The sequence below is a fragment of the Ammospiza nelsoni genome, chromosome 10, assembly GCF_027579445.1.
Source record: "Ammospiza nelsoni isolate bAmmNel1 chromosome 10, bAmmNel1.pri, whole genome shotgun sequence".
NCBI classification, from domain to species: domain Eukaryota; kingdom Metazoa; phylum Chordata; class Aves; order Passeriformes; family Passerellidae; genus Ammospiza; species Ammospiza nelsoni.
The window spans coordinates 7,304,521-7,330,996 of record NC_080642.1 but is presented as its reverse complement, the minus strand read 5'-3'; the positions used below and the strand labels follow the sequence as shown (position 1 = coordinate 7,330,996).

General features: G+C 40.4%; 1 protein-coding gene across 2 annotated transcripts in view; it reads right to left on the bottom strand.

The window, feature by feature from the left end:
* Nucleotides 1–883: 883 nt before the first annotated feature.
* FXR1 (FMR1 autosomal homolog 1) overlaps nt 884–26,476 on the bottom strand; it is a 32,496-nt gene continuing 6,903 nt past the window's right edge. Inside the window, exons 2-17 of one of the 2 annotated variants that reach the window (XM_059478954.1) lie at nt 23,877–23,929; nt 19,736–19,829; nt 19,456–19,527; nt 17,143–17,291; nt 16,610–16,703; nt 15,042–15,158; nt 14,771–14,941; nt 11,528–11,606; nt 10,289–10,398; nt 9,564–9,650; nt 8,660–8,867; nt 6,873–7,076; nt 5,991–6,191; nt 5,163–5,243; nt 2,754–2,845; nt 884–1,903 (exon numbers count right to left, since the gene is read on the bottom strand). In XM_059478954.1, coding sequence (XP_059334937.1) covers nt 1,733–1,903; nt 2,754–2,845; nt 5,163–5,243; nt 5,991–6,191; nt 6,873–7,076; nt 8,660–8,867; nt 9,564–9,650; nt 10,289–10,398; nt 11,528–11,606; nt 14,771–14,941; nt 15,042–15,158; nt 16,610–16,703; nt 17,143–17,291; nt 19,456–19,527; nt 19,736–19,829; nt 23,877–23,929 — 1,983 coding nt within the window. In that variant the 3' untranslated portion in view covers nt 884–1,732. The remainder of the gene's footprint in view (nt 1,904–2,753; nt 2,846–5,162; nt 5,244–5,990; nt 6,192–6,872; nt 7,077–8,659; nt 8,868–9,563; nt 9,651–10,288; nt 10,399–11,527; nt 11,607–14,770; nt 14,942–15,041; nt 15,159–16,609; nt 16,704–17,142; nt 17,292–19,455; nt 19,528–19,735; nt 19,830–23,876; nt 23,930–26,476) is intronic. The other variant, XM_059478955.1, reaches the window with a different exon arrangement.

Below are 26,476 nucleotides of genomic sequence, written 5' to 3'. Positions count from 1 at the left end.
AGCATTGCTGTGGAGGAGTTCTGGGCTGTTCAGGAAGGATTACCACAGTAATCCTTAACATTACAACCTCCCCAGAAAGGCAGTGATTTTGCTCTGTTACACCATTTAAAGCAGGGTGAAGGACAGCTGGATCTCTGGAACCAGCACAGGCCAAGCCATATGCAGAATGTTCCTGTACTTAAGTATATTCCAGCCAAACACTACTGATTTATAACTCTGTTTTTTTCATTTTCTCCACTCCTGTGCCTGCCCCATCAGCTGAGATACTTGTGCACACTTCAGTTACAGCTTTTAACAGGGTCTGTTGGCCCAGAGGGAATGCTGTTGCTGAGTGTCCAACCCTGGAGTCCTATGACAAAGTGCACACACAGGTCACTGCTTGGGACAGCTTGCCTGTAGCTCTGTCAGGTACAGCAGCTGGTTTAGAACTCTTTGTTTTGTCCTTTTGACAAAATCAGGCAAGACAATTTTTTCATTGAGTCAGTACAACTTAAACACTGCCCTTTGCTCTCACTTCTTACTCCTCCTTGCTACCCAGATGCTTTTCCACAGCTGTTGCTGTTTTGTGCTTCCTTGCTCTGGCTCATGTACCTAAAAGATGTGGGGGTGTGCATGCTTCAACTGATCAAACTACATCTGCATTAACAGCTATATATGTTAGTCAGGTTATGCAATTCTCCAAGGTAAGGAGTCTGATTTTAGGCTTGTTAATTGGTGTTTGACACCACTGCCTTAACAAAAGGAAGATCAGCATGTTAGAAACTCTTATGAAAAAGAGTTCAAGGTTCAAGCTGCCTCACAGGTAGGTTTCTATTGTTAGTTAACAGCTTGAAAACCTTCAAGTCAATAGTAATTTAAATTTCTGATAAAAACAGTCAACAGATGGAAGATCAAAGTTTATTTTCTTTTACTACCAGCATACAAAAAAAACATATTGCACATCAAACAACCAAAAACAAAAATAAAAATACTCTACTAAGGACTAACATATGTAGTTTATACAGAATAAACTTTCTGGAAATTGATCTTTTCAGTAGTTCAGGTTATGTCTTAATGGACATGACTAATTCAGCTTAGTGTTAACTAAAGCTATGTTTGATTTTTAAATACTGTACAGTTTAATAAATAAACCAAACAAAGCCTCAATGTAGAACAGTCACTGCCAATGTCACCCAGTATCCCTGCAGATTATGAGAATTTAACAAATGCATTCCAGTGGTCTGCAGATTTTTCCTCTACATACAGCATTTAAAAAACATGTATTAAAACAGACCAGTTTCCAGACTAAACTAATGGAGAAATTACATTTCAGTGCAAAATATTTTAGACTGCATTTCTTTCTAGTATTCCTCAGGTGAAGAAGTGGTTGCATATTATTAAAAATGTAACAAAAGCAGCTAATGCTTTCATAAAGAGTATTATGTTAGGGATCCCCCTCACATCTTTGCCGTATTTTGAAAACAAAATAACATTTCCTATAGCCAGCAATTTTGTTTATTTAAATGTTACATATACTATCTCAAGGCACATCTGATGATATATTTATAACACAGTAGGTGTCAAAGTATGTTTAACATATGATTTCTCCAGGATCCCTCCCCTTTCTGTATTCCAAAATGGAGGAACTGAAAGTGCGGTGTCAAGACTGGCGATCCATATTCTATCTTTGGCAAGCTTATACAAGCACTATTTTAAATGTAATGTAAAAGAACTGTAAACTAGGAACTTCAGTTTATGAAACACCATTCAGCACTGCTTCTTCCTGATTATTTCCATCCTCCTGAACAGTGACTTTCTTTTCATCAGGGCTGTGCTGTAGTTTAGAAGGCTCATCCCCAGAGGTGGTGGCAGGACCATTCACTGCCTTTTCAGAAGGGCTGTTCTCGTCAATCGCATCTTTTGCCTTGCAAAAACAACAAGAGGGGAGTATTAAAAACATAACAATACAGAGTGAAAGCTCAGTTTCCCTCTGGCTCACACAGCAGCTTTGCAAGAGGGAACATCTCTTGTCTGTGCCTGTATCCTGTCACTTAAAGCATCTGATCACTTACCTCGTAGTTTATGGTGTATTTCTGTATCTGCCACTTTGAGGGAAACATGACAATGTAACCCCAGCACTGCACACCCAGAATGCTTATTTATTTCTATTTGTCTAAGCCCATGAAGGAGTTTACTGAAAAGCTGAGCTTTACACCCCTTTTGAAATCTACTGTAGCAAGATGACATTTTGCTAATGGATCTTTCGTACATAACTTGTGGCAATACACTGGCACTTCAGAAGTAAAGAAATTCTGTTTTATTAAATTCCGATTACTTTTCAGGATAATGTAATGCCACTCTGATCCTTTAAGGAAAAAGGATCAAAACCATACAATCTTTGTGAAATTAATTCCTTCTAAAATAGTTTATACAAGTCACTTAAAATGCCACATAGTGTCCTCTTTCCCTAAAGTGTTTTAAGGAATAGTTCTCAAGACTTACCATGGGCAATTTTCACATTTTATTACATAATGCAACATTACTAAATATAATATTTTAAAAATGTGTACAGACTTAATTTGGTCCCTAAAATCTGCAAAAACAGACAACAAACCATTGTCATTTCCTCTGGGCCCTTTCTGCTTTTAATGATTTGTTCTTAAAATCAAACGCACTTGTAGTCAAATGAGGGTGAGCTAACTGAAGCCTTCATGCCTTTACTGTTTTGCTGAAAGGCAGGAGAAAAGAGGAAATGCACATTAAAAAAATCTTACCGTTTCTTTCTTGGTTTTGGCTACTGTCTCCTTTGGAGGGTTTCTCTGTCTACTTTGAGATTCAGCTCGTGATATATAATCAGCTACTGTTACTGTTCAAGGAAAAAAATCACAGTGATGCTCACATCAGCAGTCAATTCAGCATGAACCTTCATGTCTTTTCTGTACAAGTTATGCTCTAACTGGGAGACATCTCACAAAAGGCCTTCACACTTACAGGTTATCAACCATACAGCAAGGATCAATTTGTTTCTGTTGTTAAAAACAATTTTCACTAAAATCGGTGGTAACAATGATCTGAAGGTGGACTCTTAATAAAACCAATTTTGGTCCAATTGCAGATTTTTTTGGAGAAGGGCTTTCTGTACTAAGTTTGAAGAGATTTGGCTGCAGCTCTTTGAACTACAGACTGTGTGTGTGTCACTGGGGTTTTATTAGCTGAGTAGTGAAAAATTTCACTAATGAAATGAAATGAAGACACTTAAACAGTGCCCAGAACTGGGGTGGGTCAGAGCCTGGAATCACTTAGGATGATGTGGCATCAAATCTTTGGTACATCACAAAGTGACTGAGGAGGGAACTTGCCCTCCTTGAGGTACTGACAGTGCCACCAGCACTGTGCCCTGGCTCAGGGTGGACACAGGCAGTGCTGCCAGAGCCAGCCCAGCCCAGGGGCAGCACAGCTGTGTCTGTGCCAGTACAGCTGCACTCACTGGGGACAGCCAGGGCTTCTCTGACCTCTCCTCACCACCTCAACACGTGTTCTGTAGCCTGGCTTTGTCTGATCCCTCCTGCAACTACATCAAGACTCAGTTCTACCCTTAGAATGCAGAGTACTGCAACTTTAAATTAACAATTGTATCTCTGACAGCTACAGCACTTTAGGGTTGGCAAGCATTACCTATTGAACTGCACAGTCATTTGTATTTAATGTATAAGGTATTTGGGTGAGCTATTTTCCTGGATTTAGGAATGACTGTGCATGAAATCCAAATCAGACTGGGAACTACAACAGATGAATTTTCTGTTACAGTAACTGGACTTACAACTGGGTCCTTCCTCAACTGTGAAGGCCAAAGGAGTTTCTGCACAAGTAATTTTTCTTTAAAATGAGGTTTTGAACCCAATGCCTCTAATATTAGTAAACAGGAAGCATGTTTCATGCACAAAGTGCATTCTTAATATTCCTCTGAATAAGGCACCATAACATACTGCAATGTAAATTAAATGATGCAGCTAAGTGACTGAAATACAGTAGCTGGCATTGTGGGGGGGGAAGGGAAAAGTTCCTTCTGTCTTAATTTCACTCACACTTACTAGGTATTCATGAAAACTTTAAATCATTACAGTATTTTGCCAAAGATAATTGTAAGTTTTGTTATGTTCTTAGAATACTTAAGATTTAAAAGAATTCCTATGGTTTTCTAGAAATGACTAACATTCCTTTACATTGCTGGCTAAGTTTCCTGGAAGTAAAAGCTGAAATCCTTTTCACTTTTTCTGCCCCTTTACAAATCACTGCTATGAAAACTGGAATGTTGAAAAGAAATGTGTGGGTTTGAGGTTTTTAGGAGGGTGGGGTGTTTGATTTTTTCCTTCCCCCAAATTTTAGCACAATAAACCACTTTTTTCTTCTTAATCAAATGTTGCATGAGCGCCACAGATACAAGGAAAACAAATATGGGTGAAATTTTGAACCTGTCAATCTAGAAGACCTTCTGTTATTACCCTGTGCCGTGTATGTACAAGCATTTTCTAAACAGGGCATTGTATTGATAATTAGCCAGTTCACCTTTAACATTTCAGGTGTTAGTACACACAAAAGAAATGCAACAAGCCACAACAACAAAAAATTGGAAACATGCAATTTCACTTAAATTCCTCCTCCTTCCCACCCTCAATTTGCAGATGACTTAAACTATTCCCAACAGCCAAGGACTGAGAGCAGCAGTGTGATGCAGGTGTGGGGCTGGCAAAGCCCACTTGAGTTCCCTCACTGAGCTCTGCCAGGACCCACATCCTGCCCCTCCATCACTGCTGCTCAGCCAGTGCTGAAAAGGTTGTGTCCCAGTCAGTGCAAGCGCACAGATGCAGTGAGTGCAGACCATGAACCTTCATGTTTGTCGTGATCCTGCACCACAGAACTCAACAGCCCTTTGGCCATTGACTTCAGTGAGAACGGGATCAGAAGCATAACTTGTATGTCCAAGCAAAAAGTTAGACATCAATTAGTGTCATTAGACAGATTTTAGAAGTTTTCCTAGTAGAAGAAATGTCTTTCATCTTTATCTAGTAGTCTTATTAGTTATTGAGTAACCTTTTGATATTATGCAGCTCTATGTAAAACAGCAGACACAACATTCTCTCATGCTTTTGACCTGAGATTACCCACAGCTCCACTCGAATTACCTGGCTGTCTATCTTCTGCCTGACCCCTGAAGCGACGCCTGCGGCTACGATTGCGTCGCTGGGGTTTTTTGTCACTATCATCTGCAATTGCAAAGTTTATAATGAACTATTTCTGATCATCAAATAAATAAATTCTTCAGCAGTTTCAGCATGGGGCAATTAAAATGGCTTCTGTTAAAGACAGAGACTAAGTAAGAAGAAAAGCTAAAAGAAAATTTTATACTGAAAGCATACACAGTAACACAAAAGCTAGATTTTACTTTTTGTTCTTGGTTCATTAAAACATTTAGGCACGTGCTTAATGACCTCAGATTTCATTTATTAAGTAACCATACGTCAAATTTTAGCAACATAACCCAGATTTTTTTTTTTCTACATTAAGCAACAATTGTATTCTCATCCCAGTGAGTATCGAGAGAATTTACTGAAGGAAAGTTCTTAAGTAGAAGCTGGGTAGGAACAAATTAACAGCTACTTAAGGAGCTTTCCCACACCAAGACTGAGGTTACCAAGGACAAAACAGAACGTTGATCTGACAGTACTGTTTCTATCAAAGCAGCAGTGCAATGGGAAACAACAAGTCAAGTCTTTGGCGTCTCCATCAGACAATTTTTACAAAAAAAGGCACATGAAAAGGCTAGAGGAGTTCAGTAAACAGAAGATTCCATGGCACTGCCACGGAGGGAGTCTTTCTTTAATCAGACAGCAACCTTGAACAGAACATCGACTTGTCACTTACAAAAACAAACAAGGGCTTCACTACACTTACAGGGACAACACATTTATTTCTTAGCTTGCTCTGGGACTACCATCCAACCATTTACATACCTAAACCATTCTCATTAACAGAAGCTGTATCAGACTCTGTCATCCCATCCATAAGAACAGCATCTTCATCAGTCCTTCGCCGGCGGGACCTCCTGCGGCGGTTGCTGCTGTGGTGGGACTCGCTGGCGTCCGTGTCCACGGTCTGGTCTGACTCCGTGTTATCCAGCAGGCTGTAGGGGTTGCTGTCCGGGTCCTTAAGCACTAAACAAACAGAAAGTGTCCACCTAAGATACTGTAGAGATTTGTAACCATTTCCAGGCTGAATTACAGCTGTGGCTGAAAGTTTCAAACTACAAAGCAATCTTAAGGCAAGGTGTAACACACAGAGCTGAAGTATTTGATCTCCAACTGGATCCTCTGACTCTAACCCAGCAGTAACAGTTTGGGGCACCACAACAGCCCAATCTGCCCTTGCACTGTTTAACCACAAAGATTTCCAAGGTGACATTTAGAGACCTTTCACTCAAAACTACTAAGTGTATAAAACACACCTTACACTTTGTGGTTGTGTGGTACTTCTGACACTTACAGTGTTGTATCAGCACAGATTCTGATAAAACCTAACTTCTAATCAATGATTTCTTCTTTCATTCTGTATCTAAACGTGAGCTTACCTCAGAAGGCAGCATTAGGCAACATGCCAAAGATTTACCAAGTTTGCTAATAACATTATTATGTGTGAGCAGTAAAGGAAGGAAATGAGGATCACTGTGAACAGAACCTAAACAAAAATCTAAAACACTCTGTATGATACAGCTACCACACAAGTGCATTGAAATCCCAAGGTATTAAGATCATAATGTAAGAATGGAGTATTTTAAAAGGGTATGACGTTATACAGAAAACTGCCAGGAAGAAAATCTCCATTTTGGAACACAGTACCAGAGCTAATGGATGACTTTCCACCACGAGGTCCCCCACGCCCACGACCTCCAGACATGCTACGGCCTCGTCCCCCAGGACGTCGCCTGTTGTCACGCTGGTGCCTGCTCTCCCTGTCATCCTCTCCTGCCAAGGACCAGTCACTAAGTTCATCTTTTCTCTCAGATTCTGTTTCAGAGGGATTAGAGAGCTCAGAGTTTGTACCTTGTATGAGAAGGAAAAGAAAACAGGAAATTAATATGAATTTGGGGATTATATTCTGGTTTTATATCCACAGAGTTATTCCAAGCCAGCATGGCTGGTTATATATGTATGTTATTTTAACAAAGAATATCATGCATAAATACATATATATATTAAAATATGAATACAGACATAGGCATACAATCATAGATATATTTTAGTATTTATATATACACACATTTATAAAAATATATGAACACATAAAATATAGATCAGAAGTTACTTAAGTGAGATTCTCAATTTAAGTTTGCTTGTACTAACATGTGAAATAATGGCTGAAAGATCACCAAATCTGTAATTTCTGTACACAGATAAACCAAGGATTTAGCAGTGTTTCCTCTCTTTCTCTACACACTGCAGGCATTTGGTGCAGTTTCTAGGCAACTTCTCTGAAATTCCCAAGGACAACTTTGCCACCTTATAGCTGATGGCTGTTGCTAAGCAACCCCTTCTGGATGCTGTAATGCTGCTTGAACAATTTTGCTGTTTATATCAAACAGCATCTGTAAGACCCGGCCATCTCCAAGTACCCAAACACAACCAGATTTTTACTACCTGAAAACCCAACACTTACTCTTCATTTTAGGTATCCAGAAACCCCCCCCCTACTACCCAGTCTGGAATATAAAGTTTTAGACCCATGTGGCTTAAATGTGATTCTTGCCATTTTGGGAGAAAAAAAAAATACTTTTAAGTTTTCTAAATCACAGTGTGTGTATATATAAGCAAAGTGAACAAGTTTTCTTATAGTTCAGTCAGCTCACTGGGAAATAATAAAAAATGAAGTTACAAACATCATCATCAGAATCAACACAACTAACACCTGGCATGGTCCAGGAAGCTATAGCCAGGGAAAGACTGTAAAACCCAAAAGGTGTCTGATTTTTTAACAGAAACGAGCTACATGCAGATACCCGGAGTAATTTACTGCATTGAAAAAATAACATTGTTCTTTGTGAAAGATGTCTATATAGAAATGCAGTGTCTCACTTGGACAAGCTGGGGATGTGCACACCTGTCAGGAACTGAACAGTGCTTTTTAATTGAGAAATGCATCAGAATACCTCACCTTAAAAGAAATCCAGTTAGTTCCTGACCATATTATAAAACCCACAGGATTTTGTCCTGTCTCCATTTTACATCATTTTGGTTCACTTTGCTCTGTGTAAGTGAACCATATGCAATATGCTGCTAAGGTGGCCATGCAATTTTTCTCCTTCTCAATCAAAACAGATTAATGCTCATTTCAGATTTTTAAAAATTTGTGTCTCCTGAAAAACATCTCTAGCTCTCTTCCCAGCTTTTGTGATGTCACTTACTAAGTAACTAGCACAGAAGGACAAGATGTTTCCAGTGCTCAGTTTGTTAATTTCTTCAGTTTTAAACTTAACTTCAAGACTGCAAATCTAAGGATGTGTTTTGAGCTATGAACAAAAAATTCTGCATTTCCAACCCTATCTTCACCCAAGTACACTGAACACAAAGAAATCCAGAGACAGCTCTGGGTTCCAAGGTATCCTGAGGCACTGCCCAAGGGCACTCACCATAGCCAGAGGTGTAGTTGGGGCCCCGGCGGCCCCGGCCCCGGCCGCTGTAGGACCTGGAGCCCTGCACAGAGGACAGGGTGCTCTCGTCAGTGGTGTAGCCCTTCTCCTTCTCGGGAACTCGGGTAGAGGAGGGCCTGAAGCCCATCCCGATCTGCCGCAGCTGCTCATCGATCTGGAGCCTTTCCAGTCTTAGTTGTTCTACCTCCTACGTACAACAAAACAGAAACCATGGAAAAGAGTGCTGACAAATGTCCCTCACAAAACATCATCCCCACCCAGTCATACTGAAAACAATCATTCCTGCAGGAGAATCAATACCACCTGGGAGGTGACTACAAATAATGAAACTGAAGATGAGTTATTTCTGAGTTTTGCAAACTTTCACCACTATGCAAAACTTGGCTTTAAGACTATTACTACCTTTCTTAATTACAGTTCAGCAAATTTTTCCAGTAAAATTTAGGAAAAAATAAGCAAACTGATGAGGAAACACAATTTAAATTCAAACTCTGTTAACATCACAAAGCAACCCAATCTAAACAGGTAATTGTTCTAATACCATACTGTATTACTGTGTTCTATTAGAAATTCCATCCTTCCCCAAAGGAACATTAACCTGAGAACAGCAGAACACAGACAAAAACTTTTGTGTTCCCCAATGTCCCTTAAAGCCCAGCTCTTTACAGTCTGATTCTTTGAACCCCAACAGCACTAAGTAACCATGACAAGGTATTAACAGGCCCATGATACCCATGGGCAAGGGTGGGCTCAAGGCACCAAGTTTTAAATCCTGATATACAGAGGAACAGTTTAACAACTGCAAATCCCACCCAAGTTGCTCATAAGTACTTCAACCCAAGTTTCCTCTACAGATTGTCTCTCCCAAAACACACTCACTCACCTTTAGATATGCGATGTGATATTCCAACAGAACTTGGACATTCCCAATGCTTTCTTTAGTACCAACAAATACAAATGGTACCATTCCCTACAGGAACAAAGCATCAAAGCTTTTTATCAGGGAGAACATTATCAATGAAATCACTGAAATAATTTCTGCTTAAATTATATAAAGAAATCTGGTTTAAATTACCAAAGTGAGCTAAACAAAGGCAACAACTGAGCCTTTGGTTGCAAAGACATCTAGAAATAGCTCAGGCTGGGGTGACAGCAATGGCTTCAGACTGTCAAACTTTCCCAAGAACCTGTTCTGGAGCTGAGGTAACCTCACATCCCATGTTCATATTCATGCAACACATGCTGGTGTGTTTGGCACAACAGGGGTATAGACACATCCAGTTTGCCAAGAAGATGGTTCATTAAACTGACTTTATAAGACCAAGCACCTTTACAACCTTTTCCCTTTTGTTCTTGTCTATTTAAAGTATGTAACACTTTTAACACTAGCAATCCCAAATTAGCCATATAGCCCAAGTACATGTAGGAGAAAGAGCAAAAAAACCCACAACCTCTTACTTCAGCAGCAAAAACCTTCCTTGAATTACTTTATATACAATCTACTACAAGATGCCAGTTTAGAACTAATGCTCTCTATATCCACAGGTTTTGAATAAAACTGGGTTTGAAAATAAACCTAGTCACAGCAGGAAAGAATGAAGTACTTACATCTTCACGGGGCAGCTTATTTTCATTGTCTCCTTCAATTCTCACCCTGACGACTCCAGACTTGTCTACGATCTCCTGAATCACTTTTCCATTTTTTCCAATAACTTTTCCTTCAGAGGGCAAGAATAGTTAATTTTGCACTCAAAGTATTTTAACATGTTTATTGGTATTTTATAGATAAAATCCCCAAAGAATATCCCACGCTATGTCAGAAAAACAGGTGAAAACTTTTAAAATTTAACTCTCCCTATATGCAGAACGACAAGCAGTGATGAAGATCACCACTGCACACAGGCTTCCAATAGAACCAAACCAAGAGTAAAATGGCACAAGAGTTTCTGGTCAAGTTCTAAAACCTTGAAAGTCTAAGTTACAAGAGTTTGCACATGAATTATTTAAATGACATTATTTATAATTTGCAGGCTCCAAGCCCCAAACCACAGCAGGTTCAAGCCTGGGTTTTAACTTCTCCTCTGGATAATCCAAGCTGTTCAATCAGGTACAACACCTCCAACTTTAACACTGCCTCCATGCCCACACTGCCCACAAGCTGGGCATGGAGAGCAGGGAGCTGCCAGACTTGAGTAAAAAGGAGGAGGGAAGAGGAAAAAAGTTCCCTGTGAAGACCAGACTAGGGGAAGATGTTTGTGACTTCAAGTGGAACACAATTAACCTCACACCTTCAGGTGGTTTTCAGTACAGAACCTACCAGACTCTGTTACACCCTCATAAAGCTGCAACATGGAAAAATGTCTATTTTGAGACTGAGGCTGAGACCTATCAGCACTGCTGATTTATACAGGAGCTCACCAGCATCCAACCACCACCTGAGAAAAACCCCAACCCAGGAGGGAGCAGTACAGAGAACTGTCTTGTGTCATTCTTGCAACTCAGCTGAGTATTCCCAGATTGAACTTTGGAACTTAGCTTCAGCACTTTTAAGAAGCCAATTTAGTAGAGTGTGTTTTTTCACTAGAATCTGAACTTCAAATATTACCATTAAATAAGGTGGTACAAGTCTGTAATCAAGTCAGTTTAAGTACTAAAACCCTGAGAAAGTATTATGCAGCATAAATATATCCAATTTCATAATAATTCATATACATACAGTTTTAAAAGATTAATCACTTTCTACTTAAATGGAGAAATCAAATATTGTACTGGCACCTCAATCCTCTCTGCCAAGTTATGATTAGGCTCCCTTTTCCCAACTTTTCAAGTTTCAGCAGTATTACATACCCACAAGATTTCTGGGAACTTGAATAAAATCCTCCACAAATTCCAAGTAACTTCTGGCCTTTTTTACTGCATCAGCAGTCTGGAAATAAATTTAAAACAATGGAATTTATTTGTGAATACAGACTGTTAAGAACAAAACCTTGCAGCAACAGCTGCCAGTCTTCCAAACAAACTTATTTGCAGAAAGAAAAGAATGAAGACATAATTAATCTAGTTTTGAGCTAAATAATAAAGGAATAATTGAGTGAAATGCCCTGAGACAAAATTCAGTAGAAAAGCAAAGCATCAGTAAGGAATAAAACTTTTTTTTTCCATGTTATTTCAAGACATTTTTAGATATCAAAATGGATCCCCCATCCTTGGAAGAGTTCAAAGGCCAGGCTGGATGGGGCTTTGAGCAAACACTGCAAGTGATTTTACAACCAGGGCACTCTCTTTCCAGAATGCTGGTTTCTGGCCACAGTTCATCCACAATGCTTCCCAAGATAGGACAGTGGCTCTGGTTACTGGGGAGAACTCCTGTAAATGCTCTCTGGCAGCTTTATTATTAAATGATGAAAATCATTTAATTGAGAGTTAATTGAGATGCTGAAACAAGAAACAAGGCTTCAAATTAGCAACAGCAGAAGTGTAGAATTAAGGAAAGAATATCAGCATCTAGCCAGAAACAACAGCTTAAGAGCACAATTTCCATTTTACACTAATGCCTCAGCCCTTTCATCTGTCATTTTTAGGCAACATGTGAAATGAGAGTACCACCAGCTCCTGCACCTTTTAATCAAATCAGGAAAATCCTAGAAGATGTATAAACCTCGACTTCTGGCAGAGGTCAAAATGATGGCAAAAGAAACATGGCCAAATAGGATTTCAAGATAATTAAAGCATTGATAAAGCACAAGAAACAGATGAACAGGAAGCCACTGTGAGGAGCAGAGGTTATGCTGCATTTGCAGGGCAACTGCTCAAATGGGACAAACTTAACACACAATGGCCAATTCTTCATCCTCAATGAATTCTGCAAAAAGTTCCTGCCTCAGGTATGTTTATCAATTCTTTCCCCAAAAAAGACAAAGGAATCATGAATGCATTTACAGAAGCAGAGTCAGGACAAGAAAATACACAACTGCCAGAGCTGCAGCTCTCCAGTGCACCCATAAGGCTCTCTACACTTGTCATGGGCACTCAGGACTTTTACACGAGTACAACCTGTGTAACTCACATCCCAACATGAGTGAGCACATAAAGCTGACTCAGACAAGATATTCTCAGTTCCTTGTAGGAGAACATGGATTAAAGACCTCACAGGATTCCAGTCACTAGCAACTACCTTTGCTAACTCTGATTTACAGCCTACACAACCACTGATGCTCTCAGTACTTCACACAGCAGCCCAAACAACCAATACATGTCCATGCTACCGAAGAGTGTAACAGAAAAATTAAATGCAGGATATTCTAAATACAGCATTATCCCTACCAGTGTTAAGAATTGCAAGAATTGACTGCAATTTCATTTTGACAGTAATAAAGGTCTAAGAGGAACTTTTCTACTTCTGACACAGCTCTCCCTCTCTGGGAAGCACAAGCTTCCATAAATAGTCCAAGCTGCACTGTCCAAACAAGTTCACAGGCCTGTAATCTGTAAAGGCATCACAATCAGAAGTTCAGGCAACCAGGAAAGGCTCTTGAAACCAAAATGGCCTTGACCAGACAGGAACAAATGCACAAACAGCATGCCATACAGTTTAGATTCCTTCTATCCACAAAGGTTTCCAATAGTCTTTAAAACTTATCTTCACGTTTCTTCCCTCAGATAGCCTGGCCCAGAGCACTGAACTTTTATTTGTATGCAAAACATCAGCCACGGGAAACCTTCAGACCATGACTGCTATGTCAACAACACTGGCTCACTACACCCACACATCTCAGCCTGAAATTGTCTGCCTGTGCATTCAGCCATCAGGGCCTGGCTGGTTGCCCACTGCAGCTGAGAGAGGCAAAAAGAATAGGCAAGTGTAGCCAGATGCTGAAAACCTTATCAAGTGGAATAGTTAAGCTGCCTGGCATTTTTAGAAGCACTTATCACTTCCATGAAGGACAAGGCTGGATGTGCTTAAAGGCATTTTTATTTAGGGGGCATCTGGTATTTATAATCATTGCTGTGACCCTCTGTAAGAGGCTGGTGACAGTCATAACCTTTGCACAAGTTCCAGCATCACATCATTCACATGCAGGAGATCAAAACTGGAATACACTGGACATTCCACTGCATTTAAACTTGTCCCATTCTTCCTCAGGAATTGAGATGCAATTTACTGGCAGTAGTAGATGAAAGAAGGATCTGCTGCCAACCTGATACCCTGGAAGCATTTAAGGTTTCCAAAAAAAGGACAATTTCAGAGATACTGCAAAGTACAAAAGTTTGACCTCCTCTCCACAGGATCAACTTCAGCTGAACCTTTGATCACAACCAGGTGCTACTCCTGACATAGATGGAGCAGAATTCAAGACCTCAGATTCCTGAAACAGGAGACAACCACAGATTTTCAGAACTGTTAACATAAAAAACTCAGTCACACCTGTAGAGTTAGGGACAAGGGATAAAAACCCTCAACATATTTTCTGACAGAGCCCTGGTGACAGTGGCATTTTTGTCACTAGCCTCCTGCTTCTTGAATGGATCCTTGTTTTGGCCCAAGGACCAACTATATTTCAAGGCAGTTGTGAGATTCAGAAGAGTAACACAAATGGAATGAACCTGAAGCAAATCATTATTCTGCCAAAGCCAGCATTAAATTGCCAAAATGTAAGAGTTAGAAGCAACAGATAGAGCTTTTAACACACCTGGATAGGTGAGAGAAGCAGACACCACACAATAAAACACACATGAAGTTGGGGTGGGTGGGAAAGGAGGAGGAGAAGAACCAATAAGGTTCTGAGGGAGAAGAGAAACCCAACTAAACCCAGGATCAAGTAAAATAGCAGGAAATGATACCTTTCTCAGGTTAACCCAGGATATACAGCAAAATTGAGTGATTAGGGCAGAACACACCTTATGGTTGCAACAAAGGCTTGTACTTCAAATAAATGCAGCAGAAGCTGCCACAGAGTCAACACACACAACAACATGCACTAAAAACCTCAGGAGGTGTTTTCTGTTCTTAATTGTGGGTACAGTCCTCACCACTCTAAAAGCAGATACAGAGTGAAATGCTCCAAGGATTCACACAAAGTTCCCCCTTACCTCTCCATAGATTCTGAAAGTACCGGTGTCCTCCTCAAGCTCAATGGTTGTAACTCCTGGAACCTTTCTGGCCTGTTGGATGTTACTGCCATGCGTTCCAATAGCAAGTCCCATTAAATCTTCTCTGACTACAAACTCCTCATGAAATGCTGCAGCAAGCTGCTTTGTGCACTGAAGGGAAAACAAAGGCAGACTCATCCACGTGCACTCACTGCAATGCACTGCTCTGAGCTCAGTTTCAAGCAACAAGAGCCACAAGCTGTGGCTTTACCTCCAAGTGTTTTGTAGCTTCCTCATTTCTCGACATCAGCATGAGCTTGGTGCGAATGCTGCGCAGGTGCATGTCACTGAGGATGTTCACTCTCTTCACTGTGGCTTCACTGGCAGACTACAGGAGAGAGGGAAGCTAAGTTTTGGCTTTGTAAGCAAATATACATTCTAAGGATAAATCAGGAACCTATTGAAACTAAGTCGTAAACATGATCTCAATTTCCAGAAGTTGCATGAACATTGTTTTTCCTCAAAACAAAGCATGAGAAATTCATCACCACCAACAACTATTGGTTCTCACTCACAGCATGTTTTATATTAAAGACACTGCTGCTGAATTACACAGTAACCTATTGGAATAAGATCCCAATATTACCAGGTAGATTGTGCCTGGGCTCGTCTGACCCTTGCTGCAAGGCCAAAGGCGGCAACTGTGGTATTTCACCCCAGAGACACTTTTGGCTGGCTGGATGTGGCAGCAGGCACTGGAACAAGTCCAGGCAAGGTTAGAAACTCAGTTTACCTCTGGTGGAAAGGCTTCAGGCGATGGGTGAGGAGGAAAAGGAGATGGATTCTGCCGGAGGGTTTATATCCAGAGTTTATTCCATGGTCACAGAGGTCTGAATCTTAGTAACAGCTCCAACACAATCCCGACCGCATGGCCCGAGTGGCTTTTTAAGCTCCGGGGGGAGGGGGAGGGAAGGGACAGGTGAGCCACCAACCAGGTGGGAGGGGCAGGGTCTCAGGGGACAATGACACCCAGATAGGCCAATGACCCCCAGGCCTGAAGAGCATCCTTTGAACTTGACCAACCACATGAGGCCTTGCTGGAATGTTAAGCCTGATTGACAGAACTCACTCAGCAAGGGGGCGAGGGGGAAGGGAGAGGAGTATTGCCACACCTGGGCAGGGACTGGGAAGTAAAACAGGAAATTGCAACACACTGCAACAGTAACCCTTTCCCCTTGAGGGTGCCCAAACAAATCTTTCTACCATATACATACTTGTCATTGTGTGTGTGTGAATAAGAGAGCTAAGGAAATAATCAAGGACAACACAATCCTGCAGAGTGAGGTTAAAGTGAATAATACTGAGTAAATGGAGTAAGGCAGAAAAACTAAAGCTAGGACAACCCTATGCAGTAAGAAAGCCATCACAGAGGCATCTAAATGAACAATTCCTTAATGGCTACACTGAGCTGGTGCAGTTCTCCGCAGGGAAATGCAGCTGTGGGTCAAACTGCACAGTGTAATACAGGCATGAGGGGAAAGCTACTGCTCCAGAGTGGAGGGAGATGACTGACCTCTGAGCCACCGGCTAAAATCAGTGAAACAGAACTCAGCTGAGAATGACAAACAATGAGACTCAAAGCTCCTCCTAAATTTAGGCTGTATGCATTGGAGGCCTTGCCCCCAAAGATTAAATGCATCTACTTATAATAAATCTCTCACAATTTACATAGCTTGACAAGTTAAACCATTTTCCATATACACACACAGCTGGCTATGTATTTCCTATAAATAATATACTGGGAATTCACAGAACATTTACACAGAAGCAATTACTTACCAGTATTATTAGTTGAGCAGTTTCAGCATGATAAAAAATTCGACATGCTCCAACAGCTTTCTTGAAATCTTTATGTGCATTTTCATTAGCACACCTAAGGAGACACAATGATTGTTATTTCAACAAGCTGCAGCAAAACCAAACACGTAATAAGATGATCAGACCCAAGAACATTCAGTAGTTTACGGCAGGGACTGTTCAGAAACAGGAAAGTTTCCATTCTCCTCCACATGGTTCCAGTTTCCCTGTGGATTCTATGGCACCAAGGTTATCTGGAAAGCCTCAGCAACAGGCCCACTGTGAAGTGAATCACCTGTACAGACACTAAGTCCCCAGCTGAGACCTGGCCTTCTGTCCCACCCCTGGCAGCTCAGCAGGCGTCCCAGTCAGCAGTTTCTAAATGAGCTTGTGCAGCCCTAACCACCCTTAAGACTCCTCATGGCCCTGTCAATCAGCCTCTAAAACAGAAGCCAGGTGGGCTCTTCTCCCCTTTCCACACAGCAAAAGCCTCTTGAGTTGTCAGAGCTACTCACGCATCTCTCAGGTCCTCAGGAACATCCACGGTGCACTTGAAGAAGGTGTTCTTTTTGACAGTTTTGTTCTGGTTCACAGGTCGCAGCCGCTCGTAAGTGACAATTTCATTGTAAGTGGCATCACAAGCAGCGTATTCAATGACGTAAAACTGGGAGAGTTTTTTTAAAATAACAACTTCAGTAAGGAACAACAAAGACATAGTAACATTACCAGCACCAGCAAGGAACCACAAAATATGAATATATACAAAAACCTAAAACAATGAGACATTTCTAAACAAATGAGCCTGGATATATTTCAGCATCCCTGTGCTCCCTCACTGAAATCAGGGCATTGTAATCAGCATAGTCTCAGTCCCCCACAACAGCATCTTGGATTGATTTTTCTCATGCCCATCTCTTTCAAACATTTTCATTAGTTCAGTTCAAGTTCCAAAACCCAAAATGTTTACTGGGGCTTTAATTCTAAAATGTATCAAACAGAGAACACTTCTTCCCAGAAATATCTACTCTGCAACACCAAAACAAACAAGGTGAATCCACTGATTCAATGGGCAAACTACCTGGGAATCATGCAAGACCAATATCAATACAGAAACTCCAGCTTTTTGACACACACTGCCAAATTTAGGAGGGCAAGAGAACTAAGAAGATTTAAGTTACCAATAATCTACTCCTACGCTTCCACCCAACAGATGCAAGTTTAAAGGAGCTTGTGTGCACAGCATCCCTGCAGCCTGGCTCTGTGCTCGGGATGCAGCCTGCTCCTCTCCTCCCTTCCACCTAGCTGCAATTTAGGGGTGCAGCAGTTCATTCACCTCTTCCTCCTTCAAAACTGTTTATCTCAACACAATTTGCTTAATATCCATAAAAAGGATATTAAGCAAAATCACTCTTGTAATGACACACTTTTTTCTAATTACAAGTTTTAAGTATCATCCAAATTATACAAAGCTGCTTTGAAATGTATCAACGTGTCATTATTACCTCAAGTAATAGTAAAGAACAATAAACACTAAAATACAACTAAATTTAAGAGATCTACCACTACATGCTCTAAAAACTTAACTTCTATAGTTAAAGGTAACTCTGGATATCAGAACAATCACAAAGCAACAAATTCTTGGACAGATGGGTTGTTTGTGAATTCAATATTAATTCTACAGAAAAAAATCTCAATATAGAACCGCATTAATGACTGTACAAAGAAGCCAACATGAACTGCGAGGTGCTTTCCAGGAACAATTCCCTAAAATAACTGATTTGACAATCCTACACTGTACACAGAGGGTGAAAAGCTTATTTTGCTTGTAAAAACTAGGAAATTAAAAATCGGAATAAGAAATTGGACATTAAAAATTGGAATAAAAAATTTTACTTCCATGACTTTTTATGAAAATAAGCAGCACAGCAAGCTAACTAATACCAAAATTTCAAATTTCTACGGCATTTAAGAAAAGCCTATTAGCTACAAATGACAAACTATCATTCAAACCAGTTTGCCTCCTTTTATCTTGATTTCTTAATGAGCTGTTTATTCACATGGGTCAATACACAGATTGTTCCTCTGGTAGGTCTTTACTACCACCTCGCCCTTACAGAGCTCAACAAAATTGGTATTTGTTGACCGTTTTAAACAATACTAGAAACTGGACAACTATTTTTTTTTAATACTGTTTCCTTTGTTTTTAGGAATCTGATACAGCAAAGCATCAAAACACAGGACTCTTTCCCCTAGAAGTTAAATTTTCTTGCTGTCATTCCACAAAATAAAGCTTTAATGAGACTGGGTCAAACACTGCCACACCTCTACACACTCAAGTGTCTGAATCTGCAAGTTAATTGGCAGCTGCAAACAACCATTTATTTATGGTAAAATAAAAACTTGACACATGTAAAAACAAAACAAGCAGTCCTTCCACTACACTCAGTAAAAACTTACACACAAAAACCAACCCACAGTAATAGCTTGGCCTAATTTACAGATGACAAACAGCTTTTAACCACAGGTGCTTCACGTCATTTTCAGCACCAAGTTCAATCCACAAAACAGGTTTGTCAGAAATCCTGTCCTTGTGCATGCCTTCAGTCCTTCAAGCAATTAAACTGCAGATAATGGAAGTCACTTGCTCAGCTCAGAGGGCATGACCTCTGCTGTGCAATGCAGCAAAGGCCAATCCAAAATGGTCACAACTTATAAGTCACTTTTGTCATGTTTGTAGTACTTTATTCAGAGCTTTTTCATGACAAAGAACTTCTATTTACTGTATATAACATGTAAGCATGAAATCAGTAAGTTTTAAAATCATTTACCTCTCCTTTCATCATTCGAACTTTTGCCAGCCACCAGCCACAAGGTTCTTGGTCATTTGCCCTAGAGTAAACCTGGAAATGAAAGTAGAAAGAACCACTGAAAGCACATACAAGCATAATTCACTTATGTGCATGTATAATGAAGAAAGAAGCACACAACTTTTCTATGGAGATATGCCCCATTTCAAACCTCTACCTTGGGAATGCCCTTACACCCCTCACCACTGCCTGGAATGGACAATGAGTTCCAGACCAGCCCAACTCATGAGCATTCACTCACCTCCACCTCATCTCCTTCACCAATTTCTTTCTTGATATCAGGGGGTGGTGGTAATCTGACTTCATTGAAGGGCACCTGGCGCTCTGGTTGCCAACTGCAAGTTGAAGAAGCATTACACATTAATTCTCAAATTTTCCTACTGTTTTCTTTAATTTAGTATTCTATTTCATTAAAATTCTTTCTTTCCATATAATGAGGTCTGTTTTCTTATTGCTGGAAAGCAAATCTTGTAAGCAGAGTAGCAACATAATCACGGCAAAGCAAAATTAGTAGCTGGGAAGATATTTATATAAAACAAAATTTTTAAATTAACTGAAAAAATTAACTAATGGATTTTATTACTGAAAGATATTCTATGATGTAGTTAACATTCCTACTGCTCAAGTCATAGAGCTGCTACACAGATTTAAGTTCAACTTTGCAGTCCACCATGGGGTTCATCCATTTCTCCACCTCATATTTAACACTTCAACTGCTTACCCAAGTTTTATGCATTTCAGGAAAGTGTGACTCCCATATCTAACAAACCTTTCCACCTGAAAACTTCCTGATGTTCCCCAGTATCAGATTCAGATCAAAATGTATCTTTATATCTGCTTCTCAATACCGACTATTTCTAGGCATACAAAATTAAGGTTTACTTCCTTATACACCGAGACTATTTGTTTACTATAGTTGGCTGTACAAAAGTATTTTATTTGTAGAAATGTATGTTTCCAGTGCATTTTATGAAGATTACTGGAGCAATCAAATCCACTGTGTTCTCCTGAAATTCTCCTTCTAGTCTGTGAAGGATATGTCACAGAATGCCATCAGCTGTTCCTCACTCTTAATCAGAAATGCAACCAAAGACTCTACAAAGGTTGAAATAAAACCGGGGAAAGACCCTTCCAAAAACCCACATTAGTTTAGAATATCTGAGGGACTTTTAATGGTATCTGTCAAAGCACTGCAACATCCATCCCTTCCGCCCATCTGATTCACATTAAACACCAAGAGAATCAGAACAAACCCTTGTAACAGTCAGGATTACTGCAAGCCATTTGCTTTGCTGACTTTTAATATCCTGCAGAAAGAGCAGCCTGGGTTAGCAGAACAAGGCTGAGCATAAGGAGCAAAGGGCACTTCTGCAACTTCCCAGATGAGAAGATGGATACATTTCCAATTTCCATACATTTCCATGTTTGCTCTGAAACCACAGCTTACACTCAAGTACCTCACTTAATAAAGATGTTATGTATCATATAGTTTTAATCTGGACATTATAATAAACTTTTTCTTTTAATTATAGTTTGAAAAACAACAAAGATGCATGAAGATTATTGCTGAGGTGCTGGAACACATTCAGAGAAGGACAAGGTGAAGAGTCTGGAGCACAGATCTTACGAGGAGTTGCTGAGGGAGCTGGGGGGAACTTGGCCTGGAGAAAAGGACGCTCCGCTCCGAGGGAGCTGAGAAGAAACAGTGTCAAGCTGTCCTAGGGAGGTTTAGACTGATAGTAAAAAATAGAAAAAATTCTTCACTAAAAGGGCGGTTAGACATCAGCATGGGCTGCCCAGGGAAGTGGTGGAATCTCCATTCCCAGAGGTGTTCCAAGGGCACATGGATGTGGCATTTCCATAGTGGTGAACACCGTGGTGCAGGGCCAACAGCTGGACTTGATCTCAGAGGATCAAGTGTCAGCATTTCCAGCCTTGAGGATTCTAGAACATGGATAGCTTTTGTTTAGGTTGGAAGGTATTTCGGCCACAAAATGTTAATTAAATCACATTCTATTTCTGAGAAATGGTGAAGGGGGCTGGAAAAAAAATTCAGTTGCAATTAAAATGTCCTTGTTGCAAATATAACAGTTACTAATCTCATGGTTTGGTTTTTTCCTTCCCCTCCCTGCCAGTGGAGGAAGCACACAGTGGAAAGTGCACAGAAGGCTCCACTCTCAGAATATGAGTCCAAGTTTTGGTGGCAAAACTTTCTAAGTCGAGAATTGGAGCACCTCACTGGTGAAATGCAAACCAAGGTGTTTTAAGAAATTACTTGGGATACAAAGTACCTAAAAAGACAATCAGACAGAATTGATGCCTAAGCTACAGAGCACAAATCACAAGAAAAGGAGGCTCTTGCTTATAACACAGAAGCCTCTCCTGCAATACAGCTGCTTCAAGCTGCAATGAGCCTCCATGAAACTGCACCTCAAGATCCCATTTTCCATCTAACAGTAATAAAAGTTTCCAGGTCCTGAAGCTTCTGCATTCATTCCTTGCCTCCTTACCCTCAGAAAATGTCTCTTAGAAGAGTTAAGGCTACCTGCCCAGAGACTGAGTGTTGCTATGGCCACAAAATCATCACTAGCAGTCTGTGCTGGTACACTTAACTTTGGGAACCTTACAATAGCTGCAGATAAAGATTGGCTAACAATAGCAGAAAATGCAAAGTGACAGCTTAGACTGCCTATTGTGGGGTAGATGTGTGTATTTGTTAGTGATTATCACTATCACAACACTGATGCTCTCAGCACAGGACACTCTTGCCAATTTTGGTTCCACTAAAGCCCTCATGAATTTAACTCTGTAAAAAGCATCCCAATTGATCAGATTTACGTCACAGAACAATCTGACTGTGTACACACTTCCTGATCAGATCTATTTTTAGTCAACAGAACACTCTACATATGCTGCAGCCCATCCTTTTTTGAAACATGGCTGCTGCTGCCAGACTTTCTGTAGAACACATGGATGATATGGATACTAAACACTAGAAATGATTTGCCAACAATCCAACTCCTGCTGTGAGCCCCTGGCACTTCTTTAGCTTATTTAGCTTCTGACATCAAAGCACGTCTTTTAAATGCAAAGAGAAGCAATTACTTTTCTTTAGAAAGTAATATAGATGCTGAAGATGAGACTCATGATTTGTCACATGCTCTTAGACCATGGACAGAATGAAGGATTTTAATTTTTTTTGGTGTTTGTTGGGTTTTGGGGTGAGGATATGAAAACCTAGGAGACAGTAACAGGTTCCATAACCACCTCAGTGTTACTATAAATTATGGTTGCCACCTCATCTTCTAACTGTCTTCATAAAAGAAGGACTAGAAAGCATAGGTCAGAAAGAAACAAACACTGGGTTTTGCAGGTAAACCCCAGGATTACTTATGCTCCCCTCTAAGGATTTCTTTTCACACACACATGTATATACGTACACACACATACACACCTGGGATTATGTCACAGGATTATAAATTCTGTTTATGAAGACACTTCCACACTCCCTAGCATTACCTTCATTACCCAGCAATCTCTCTTCAAGAAAGGCTCAAAGACTAATCTACAGGTTAGGGCTGGCAAAGGTAATAACAATTTTCACATCAAAGGTGACACATTTTATAGGATCTCCACCTAGTAACTGGGAGAGAAACAGGAAAGAGGATGCAGCTCACAGAGTATTTGGAATTAGCACTGAAATCTCCCAGGTAATCCACAGTGTTATCAGTCAGACACTGAACAACAGGTACTCATTTGTACTTTACCAGCTCATGGATTATCCTTGGCTTGCCACTACAAGTTCCCAGCAGCACTGCTGTGCTTATACATTAAATGAAATTAACCTCATGGATAATTCTTTTTCAAGATTTGCTAACAGATTTGCACTCTTTTCCTCTCAAAAACAACAGGTCTTTTGACTGGATATATATGTATATTAATCGTCCTAATAGTTAAAAGAAAAAAAACATCAGGATATTTTTACTTTTCTCTGGTTGAGAATACTGTCAGCATTCCAGACAGCAGACACAGAATTGCTCATTTGTGTACTTTGGTATTCTCCATAATTTCTTGTTTTTCTGTAAGAGAATCAAGCCTGTGCCACTGATTCCTATGTTAATTAAATTTGGTTGTCACACCTATGGGCATCACTAAAGACACCAAAGAATGTACAGGACTGTGTAACTGAAGAACTGAAGTCTGATGCAGATTCAAGAAGGCAGTTCATGGAAGCTGAACACAATAGTGAGCCTGTACTTCTAGAACTGTATCTAATGAAATCTGCTTCATCCTAAAGGCAAAAGAAAAAAAAAAAACAGCAAAAGCTCTAAACTGAAATAACCTAATATTAAAATAATTATTTTTAACAATAAAATACTTACTTGTTTTCAAATGCAACTGTGAGGGAGTCCTCATGAACATCTTTGATAAATCCCTAGAACAAAAATATTTTTGTTACAGGAATGCATGTGAAATCAAAAAGGCAGCAATTTCAATACAGCCTGAACCTGAGCTAAGACTATCACTAACACCAAGGTTCCATTTTCAGAAAGCTCCCAAACACACTCCCACTCTTTGCAGGAGGTTGCTGATATTCTTAGCTGGCTATTCCAAGACATGCAGAGCACAGGGACTGCTCCCATCTGACCAGCTCATTTACAACTGAACTCACTACCAAGAGTTTCTACTCGACCCACAGGTGTGCACAGGTGATTTACAGGAACAGAATGAGAGAGATCCAGGCAAGGACAGTTATTCCAATAGCTGTGCACAGCACTGTGTGCTTCGCTGCTGTTCCTCCCAACACAAACTGAATCCCAAACAACTGCCCCCCCCCAGCAGTCAGTTTGAATCACATTTGGCAGCAGAGGCTGCCACACAGCCAGTTATGGTATCATCTTTCAGGTACTAAATTGGGGACTGGATGAGGCCAAAAGCCTGCTGGACCTCCCAGGAAAACAAAGAGAATACAGTATTTCATGGATTTTTCTGTGCTTACATTTAGGGGGCATTCATTATACCAAAAACTTAAAAACAAAGATCAATCTCACAGAGTTATACCCAAGTATCCATGCAGAAATTAAGCTGCTAAATTTCTTGATTAAGGAGGACAGATATGCTGAAGTAAAAAATTAAAATATAAACCCACTATTCCTGCCTTTGCTCCAGCCTGGTGTTTTCCCAAGCAGAGGTGGTCAAGGAGGACCCTGCAGCTCTAAAGGAGTAAGAAAGCTGCACAGCTATGTCCAGAGAAAGAAGTTCCAGGAAATCTGCTGAATGGATTATATCCATTTAAGAAACTGACAACTGAGGAGGACGAAGAACACGGCAGCTGTGCAAGCACCACTGAGGTATTATGTGTCAGCTCAGGGAAAGATAAATTTTGACACAGTCGATCCCTCCATGTCATGACAGACAGTAAAGGAGCCCACTCTGACAGCTGCCTGCAAAGGGCCTACAAAAACCAATCTCCGTTTACCTGAGCTCATACTCAGCCAATGCTCTGAAAGAATTTGCTCCAAACCTGCTTTTCTGCTCCCTGAGCTCCCCTCAAACCCATCTGTCAGCAACACAAAAGACTGGTTCTAGCAGAAAGCACCCTGGTAGCCCTCAACAAAGCAGGTCACCAGAAATCACCTTGTTGAACCACCTAGTGTGCTCCTAATAAAATAAACCCTCTCAGAGGCCATCCTGCCACTGCAAGGGAAGGCAGGCAAATCTCCTCCTTTGAAAGATAAGCAAGTGAAACAGTTGAAAGTAAAATACATCCAGAATCAGGGACTTGCAGTTTCAAGGAAACTGGATGGGAGTATAAAGTAATATCGATTTAAAGATGCAAAGAGCATATAAAATCTTACTGCCTAAAGCATGTGTAAGCCAGCAAGAGAGATAAAGCAGAACTTCTACCAAATTTATGCTACCAGCAGTTCCCTTCAAATGTACCCCACCCAGCACAGGGACAAATGAACATGGCACACAGTGCAGGAAATAGCAGTTTCTCTACTACAATTTATCCAAATTCTACACAGGAACAAAACACTGAAGTCATAGCACTTAGAACCAGCTTCATGCAGTCCAGCTTTCTGCTACATGACAACTTATCAACAGACAGGAGTATTTACAGGGAGAGATGAACTCCCTACTAGAGACAGCCATTTATCTGCATTCCCAGAGTCTGTGATCCAATACCAGTCTCTGCCTCCTTATGCTACTTTATTTCATAGATGAACCTGGTCTTCTATTCCTGTTGTGCTCTCACAGTACTCAATGTGTTTTTAAGATAAGTCTATGGTAGCTAAAAATTTATTCTGCAGAACTAAATTCAGTTCTTTCCTTTGCTGAAAGAAAGAACTGAAGTTCTTCAGAATCAAGAGAGATTCCAATTCAGGTATCCTAAAACATTTGATTAACATTCAGAACTCAATGCTCTGTAGAGTTAAGAAAGTCATGAATCCACTGACTAGAATTTCATTAATAGAACAAAAGAAGAACAAAAAAGGAATCCAACTGCACTGCCTTTTGAGGATTTAAGACAATTAGCCCATGAGCAGGTGAAGTGAGGGTTTCTGTGCAAGGTACAGTTAGTTTAACAGTCACAACCAATTGTCAAGCTCAGGCCCACTGAAGAATGCCAAAGCTGAAGTGGAGCAGTACTGCAGAGCTACAGCTCTCAGCAGACCAACAGCTGACACTGCACAGACATCAGCTGCACAGGGACAATTTTTAATAAAATCCAAAGTACAAATTCCAACAAAGAGCCTGTACATTTTACAACACCATGTGGGTTTCAGGAACTCCTTCATGGAAGGAAGTCTTTCAGTTCAAAGTGTGCACACTGCAGTTCCCTCCCACAGCAGAATGTGATGCAGACTCGCTGCTGGCAGACACGTAGGCAGCAACTGCCTCGGAATCACCTGCACAGCTTTCTCTCCTGCTATTCCCAAACTTTCACTCCCTACTATAATCAAGCACAATACCTATC